The following is a 6,836-nucleotide window of genomic DNA, read 5'->3' on the forward strand; positions in this document are numbered from 1 at the left end:
CAGTCCTTCCATCCAGTCACCTGTGCTCACATAAATTCAAGTCTTGTAAATAAAGATGTCCAACAAGCAAATTTTTTGAGGATCAAATAAGTGACTCTAGGGATACATATATTTATTTGGATTTGATCAATGAATTAAAGAGAGCCCTATGGAGCAATGAAGAATCGAGTTGTTGGCCTAGTTCTCTGAACCATTAAGAAGGAGCCAAGTGTTCCTATTGTTCTAAGCACAAGAAACAATAAAGGTCTGCTATGCAATGGAGCTATCTCTCTTTTACATTCTGGGCATAGGTATGCTTTTGAATAAGTCTTTTGAAAAGAACTTTATTCTCCTAAGAGGCCAATAAAAGTGCAAGAACAAAAGAATATGCCAAAGGTCATTTCATGAAGCCAACCTTGGAGAAAGGATTACTCTGTTCTCGATCTTGTGGTATGGAGGCAGAAATGTTATGGCTCAGTGAACTCTGTCTTATATTCTCTCTCGCTTTTCAATTCAGACAGTGAATCCGACCTATTCATGCCTCTTAGTTCTCTAATTTATTGAAGAGAAAAAGTTTTGTTAATGTCGATTGTTTTATCTAAGAAGATGCCTACTTGTTCCTTGTGCTTGTAATAAGGCCAAGAAGCCTATGTCACATAAAGCACTGCTATATACTATCATGCTCTATGAATTTGGCCGACCAGTATAGGTCATTGGGGCTGTGATATCTTGATCTCCGGTCTATAAGAGAAGAAAGGTGGTGGACTTCTCATTCCACATATTTGTAAGGAAGCGGAGAATCTTTTAAAGGAAAGTTCTAAGGCCCTTCATAATTTAAGGAAGTCGAGATTTTGTATGCATATATTTGCAAGCCTTGAAAAGACAATCAGTGGGCATCCTATGTCATCTATATTAGTAAAATCAAGGAACCCTATTTTGTGTATTGAAGAAGAGGCCAAGTCCTTATCATTGTTACAAGCACACACACACACATATATATATATAAGTGTTAAAAGCCTGTTCCATTCAAGCCAACTTGAAAATCAATAAGGAATATATATTCATGTCTTTGAAACCTTCATAAGAGGTGCCCTGAAGCCAATAAAAATAGAGGATGTAGTTATGAGAAGGGATGGTCCCTTTAGACATCAATCTGAAAATGATTTTTGAAGAATAGTAAAAGCCCTCGATAATGCCATTATCTAGCAGTTGATGTGATTTTGTTGAGAAGGTTTAGTGGCAGCCCTCCATGTGATCCTATTTTTGTCTAGCAGCTGAAGGTTTGCTGATTCACTTGTCTTCATTATGCCTGCACAATACTGGTTATGATAGTCTATACTTCTGGATTTGCCAGAATAGTTTTATGATAGTGTATACTTCTGGATTTGCCAAAATAGTTTTGACTGGAACAGAAAGATGATATTTGATGTATTTTATTACATCTATATGTTGATCTCATATCACGTGTTTGTAAAATTTCTTTTTGATGAATATATCGCTTTTTCCATACTGAAAAATAAAATTAGAGACATCCTTGTATGAAGCAACATGGTCTTATGTAATTTGTTCAGCTTAATTTGACGGTGCACGTGCTTTTTGTAAATTAACAGCTTGTCTATGGCAAATGTGAAGTACATTGAAAACCTGTCAGTTTGTCAATTTGCAAAGAGTTAAAAGTATATCCTTTACTGAATCGTGATAATAATTAATTTCTTGGTATATGTATTACAAACTGATTCATAATGGTGTTGGATTGTAAGCAAGGGTAGTCCCTACAGATTTGATGGGAGATCGAGAAGACTATACAAATAGTTAACCCAGAAGATCTCACGCAAGGTTACATATTGAAAAAAATATATATCCTATCTAGCTAGACTACAACGGATCTGTGACTGTTGCATGTATGGACGGTTCTCTGAGAGGCAGAAGCACATCCATCACTGCATTCGTCAAAGAAGCAAAGCCATTACTGTATTCATCAAATAATATGTTTAGATCAAAAATATCAAATAATATGTTTAGACCAAAAATGAGAACGGATCAATGGAGAAGTATGAACTTAAGCCAAGATTTTCTGAAAAAATCATATAGAAATTTTAGGGTCGATAAGTTTCAAATCTCTATCGAGGTTCATTATAAGACATGGTGGAGATTTATTATATGATGGTGATAAACCTTGATAAAGATTTATTATATGATGGTGATAAACCTTGATAAAGGTTCGAAACGCGTCACCCTAAAATTTTCCATGTGATTTCAAATTTTGACAAATCAGAAATCAGAAATATGCACTTATTTGTTCAGTAAAATTACATTACACATAAATCTTGTCGCATTAAGCAAGATATTTTAATTATCTACAGAGACAGGGACTAACTGCCTCGCAGCTATCCGCCTTGTTCATTTTGGTTAAGATTACAAATCTGTGAAGGTTGTATTCGGCGAGCAGTGAACACTGTGGCCACTGGACCACGATTGTGATTATTAAATGTTGTTATATTTACTACTCGCTTTCTTCACTGAAGCTTTCTCCCAAGTTTTCTTCACTGAAACCTTCTCCCAGTCGTTGGCGCAGCTGCTCGAATACTCCCACACTACATTGTAGTTTGGGACATCCAGACACATCAAGCTTCACCAACGATCTCAAGTGCTCAACTTTGGGCAGCACCTGTAAATTGGAACACCGGCGCAGCTGAAGAATTTGGAAGCCCTTTAAATCCCCAACTGAGTCTGGGAGCATTTGCAGAGCACGGCACCCTTCTAGGTCAAGACTTTGGAGAACCGTCAGCTTCCCAACTGAGTCTGGCAGCGTCCGTAGAGCGCGGCAATCGCCCAGGACAAGACTTCAAAGGCCCACCAGATTCCCAACTGAGTCTGGGACAATTTGCAGAGCACGGCACCTACTGAACATGGCCATTGAATTTCAGCCCTTGACCATTACAGACGAACCATCCACATTTTTTCAAAAATCAATGAAAACCATGGCACGGTAGAAAATCCAGAAATTCAAATTGCAGATCTGTTTTATATATTAATATGAATATGAAAATCTTGGAGCCCTAAATCAAACCCAGATACATGAACCATACACTGAAAGTGGCAAATATCTTAAAAACAGGCAAGGGCATCATATATATTCCCATGATTGAAAATTAAAAATTTCTCAAATAGAAGTACTGTAAAAGCCACCAAGCTAAACTTTACCTTCTGAGCATCTTTGAAAAGTTTCCTGATAAACAAAATCAAAAGTGTATCAATTTCAGATCTCTCACATGTTTCTGCAGTTTCTTCTCAGAACCCTCACCTAATCATAGAGTACAAATTCCAGCAGCTGTGTGGGAATCCAATTGCTCAAGACATGCATAGAATGAACAATGTCCAAAGTATTTTCAAAGAATGGCAGCGTCTGTGTTATAGTGATATACATGAGAATAACCCCTCTGGAGGCAATGAAACTGTTGAAGGGCCCGTTCAAGTTCATAGAAGTCGTAATAATTGTTACATTCCGCTCCCTCATTCTCACGGCGAAAGTTCCTGTTCCTCCTCCGATGTCCAACCCAATTCGAATTGTCTTCTTCTTCAGATTCAATACCTCGTCGACAGAGTAATCCATGGAGCCACCGCCATTTACCCACCTGGTTTTCTCCCGGCCTTGAAGATCGAAGCAGTCTTTGCAGTCATCGAAGCCCTTCTGGTATTTTCTCTGAATGAGGCACGAGTAATTCCAGCAGCTGTGTGGACATTGCATAAATCAATGTTGGATTTTTTCATCATCAAATTCATATAATTATGCTGTATTGTATCGAATTATTCTCATGGTTAGGCTTCAGATCAGATTGAAATGACGGGCTGCTCTGTAAACTAAGGAATATCTCATTTTATTTTTTTTTAACTTTAACTCACCAATCTAATTAGATTATTAAATAATACATATTAAATTTTAAAAAATTACCAATAAATTAATGAAGACGTGTCATAAATATTTGGGTAGCCAAAATGACATTTCAAAGCCAAAGTCAAAATATGCATTGTGGCAGTACTGATGACATTTCAAACACATGAATGTTTCATGGCCTCCACGTTCTTCGTGTCCTTCCATATAGTCATTTGAGTCTTGACACCACACTGAACTTACAAACAGTTTCATCATCTATGGTTGTGTGTATAAATTAAAGATGCAATGTGGCATTATTGGTGACAATTCAAACACATCAATGTTTGCATGGCCTCCACGTTCTTATTGTCTTTTCATATACTCATTTCAGGGTTGACACCACACTTGAAGCTTACAAACGGTGAAGCTTACAAACGGTTGGAGATCAGATTTCATTTGTTGTTCTCTGTATAAATTAAAGATTGGTTTCAAGTTTGCCTGGAAATAACATTCATAGCAAGATTAAAGTGGGATCGTCACTGCAACTATATTTAGATTAAACTGGGATCATCATGGCAAATGAGCAGCAGCCCAGGCGGGGAGTTGCTACTGACATTAGGGAAGATGCAGGTCCTGCGATCTCAGACCCATCTATAGGTAATTAGCTTACTGCCTCCATAGTATATCATGCTACAGTATACAGATATACATGACACCCTGACATGACAATGGTCTTGATCAATGTTGTTTTGGTTTCCCCTTTGTTTTGATTTAAAACAGTGGAGGAGTGTGTATGTAGTGTTTATTTGTTAAATTGATTTAATTAATGTAGGACTTTATAAAGTGCCACATACCAGGGAAGCCATCTTCATTGGCACAATGCCTCCTCCAGGTACTGCTGTGAAAGAGAATGCAGAAAAAGCGGGTATAACCCCTAACGGTACGTGAAACCATCAAACCTGCTCTATTTGGTTGCAACTGTTTAGCCCTAATCTTGAAGTGATGGGATTTTCCTATCAGTTGTCGAAAGCCCTATTTAGCATCTAAGGATTTGTTCCCCTTTGAACCCACTTTTGCCCTGCTTACTTATGGAGCAGAGAGAGCTATTGACAGACCTGGTAAACTGGAGCCAACAGCTGCAGATGAATCGAGGCTCAGCTCCAGGATTATAAACGCTCAGGGTTTTACTACCCCTTCTCCTGGTAAGATCACCAAGTTTCAACATAGCAATCTCAATTCATTTTAATTATGAGCCTTTAATGACAAAGGCCTCGCATTCCTGTGCACCGCCTGATATTTGTAAGACACTTTTCAGTATAAACAACTGACAACTACATAGAACTGGCTCTTCTCAACTGCAGCTGAGCTTCAAAACGAAGATCTCACCGTGTCTGGCACTAGGAGAGATTACCCATCTGTCCAAGGGTGCCTTGAAAATTTGAAACTTGTCCCAAGGCTATTTGACAGGTACAACATTCTTTGGCTTTTGTTCAAGAGGATGCTTAAATACTACATGCAAGTTTATCCCAATTTTCATGTTGTTAATCATCATCTATACATACCTTTATGGCATGATCTGTGTATCCGTATGTGGGCGTAAAGCCAGTAGACATGCTTTATTTGAATCTACATTTCTCAACTAATATGCCCTTTTCCACTTTCTTCATTCATTCCAGAATTGAGGAAAAACCTATAGACTTGATGGTAAAGTTCGGTGAAAGAGCAGTGGCATTTGCTGGAAAACTACCCATAGCCCAAACATGTGAAAAAGCCTAGTTTGTTTTTACGAAAACATGGGATAGTTACTGCAGAGGACATTTACCTGCTGCTATTGGTTAGTGTAGATATTGCAAACTTTGAGAGGAACGAAGCTCTGTATTTGGAATGGCTGGTGCAGGATGTTAGGCTTCCATCAGCTTTACCAGACGTTGGTAAGTTTTTCTGTAACACTATACTCATCGTCTAGCTTAGGCTTTTACACTATGATATTTACATTTCCCCTTTTCAAATTAGGAAGCAGCCTTTACTCCATACATGTAAAGTAATACAAAAACACAAAGAGTGCAATAATTTCTCTGAGCAGATTTGATTATTGTGTCATCTAAATCCAGATGTTGTCAACCGTTTGGGCCGAGAGATGGTGGAATATACATCATCCCCGTCATCACTGGCAGGAGGAGGTGTTCAGGGGCACTTATTTCTCTTATACCAGCAAGAGAAGCCATTGCCGAGCAACCTTGTAAATGAGATTCAAAGGGAAGGGTTTGATGCAAAAAGCTTTATCCAATCTCAGAACTTGGAGCATCTGTTTCCTGTTCTGTCTTTTTACTATGAGACGGAATGAATAATGTATAACGCGTGATTATCTGCATAATATCACATCTTCATAACAAACACTGGTTAGCATGTATCTATCCTTTTTAGTAGCCAATTAAGAGAGCTAGTACATATATATATCTATCTATATCTTTCATTTCATTGTGAATCTGCTACAACCTGCAGGTATATCAATCTATGTGCATCTTTATGATTTGTGATTATTTTGATTATCCTATGTAGACCAAATTGAGCATAATATATCATCTTAACATCAATTTGCTCTCAGAGATATTCCTTAGTTTACAGAGCAGCCCGTCATTTCAATCTGATTTGAAGCCTAACCATGAGAATAATTCGATACAATACAGCATAATTATATGAATTTGATGATGAAAAAATCCAAACATTGATTTGAGCCACCGCCATTTACCCACCTGGTTTTCTCCCGGCCTTGAAGATCGAAGCAGTCTTTGCAGTCATCGAAGCCCTTCTGGTATTTTCTCTGAATGAGGCACGAGTAATTCTTGCAAGAATATGCAGTCCAGACGACACTGTAAAATCAGGGGGGCTTTTCGCATGCTCTCAGGAAGTTGCAACTTCTTCCTGAAGCTCAGCCGTGAGCCCACAGATGTCAATTTACTCGTGCAAGAATATGCAGTCCAGA

The 6,836-nt window shown here is 38.2% G+C and overlaps 1 protein-coding gene across 1 annotated transcript; it reads left to right on the top strand.

Annotated features, from left to right (window-relative positions):
• The first annotated feature begins 4,332 nt into the window (after nucleotides 1-4,332).
• On the top strand, nucleotides 4,333-6,611 carry LOC149237768 (uncharacterized). Its single transcript, XM_089366873.1, has 4 exons — nucleotides 4,333-4,510; nucleotides 4,686-4,793; nucleotides 4,951-5,055; nucleotides 5,215-6,611. Exons 1-4 carry the CDS (start codon nucleotides 4,426-4,428, stop codon nucleotides 5,451-5,453), a joined length of 537 nt encoding a protein of 178 aa, XP_089222999.1. The 5' UTR covers nucleotides 4,333-4,425; the 3' UTR covers nucleotides 5,454-6,611.
• The last annotated feature ends 225 nt before the right edge of the window (nucleotides 6,612-6,836 follow it).

The sequence above is a fragment of the Pinus tabuliformis genome, chromosome 8 (assembly GCF_031772625.1).
Source record: "Pinus tabuliformis cultivar Carrire ecotype Pingquan chromosome 8, CPIR1, whole genome shotgun sequence".
NCBI classification, from domain to species: Eukaryota; Viridiplantae; Streptophyta; class Pinopsida; order Pinales; family Pinaceae; genus Pinus; species Pinus tabuliformis.

Bases quoted from the DNA above. Each gene is read 5' to 3' on its own strand.
- LOC149237768 (XM_089366873.1), top strand. From the start codon at position 4,426: ATGGCAAATGAGCAGCAGCCCAGGCGGGGAGTTGCTACTGACATTAGG. The intron at 4,511-4,685 runs GTAATTAGCTTA...TAATTAATGTAG, and splicing joins GATCTCAGACCCATCTATAG to GACTTTATAAAGTGCCACAT. The intron at 4,794-4,950 runs GTACGTGAAACC...CTTATGGAGCAG, and splicing joins AGCGGGTATAACCCCTAACG to AGAGAGCTATTGACAGACCT.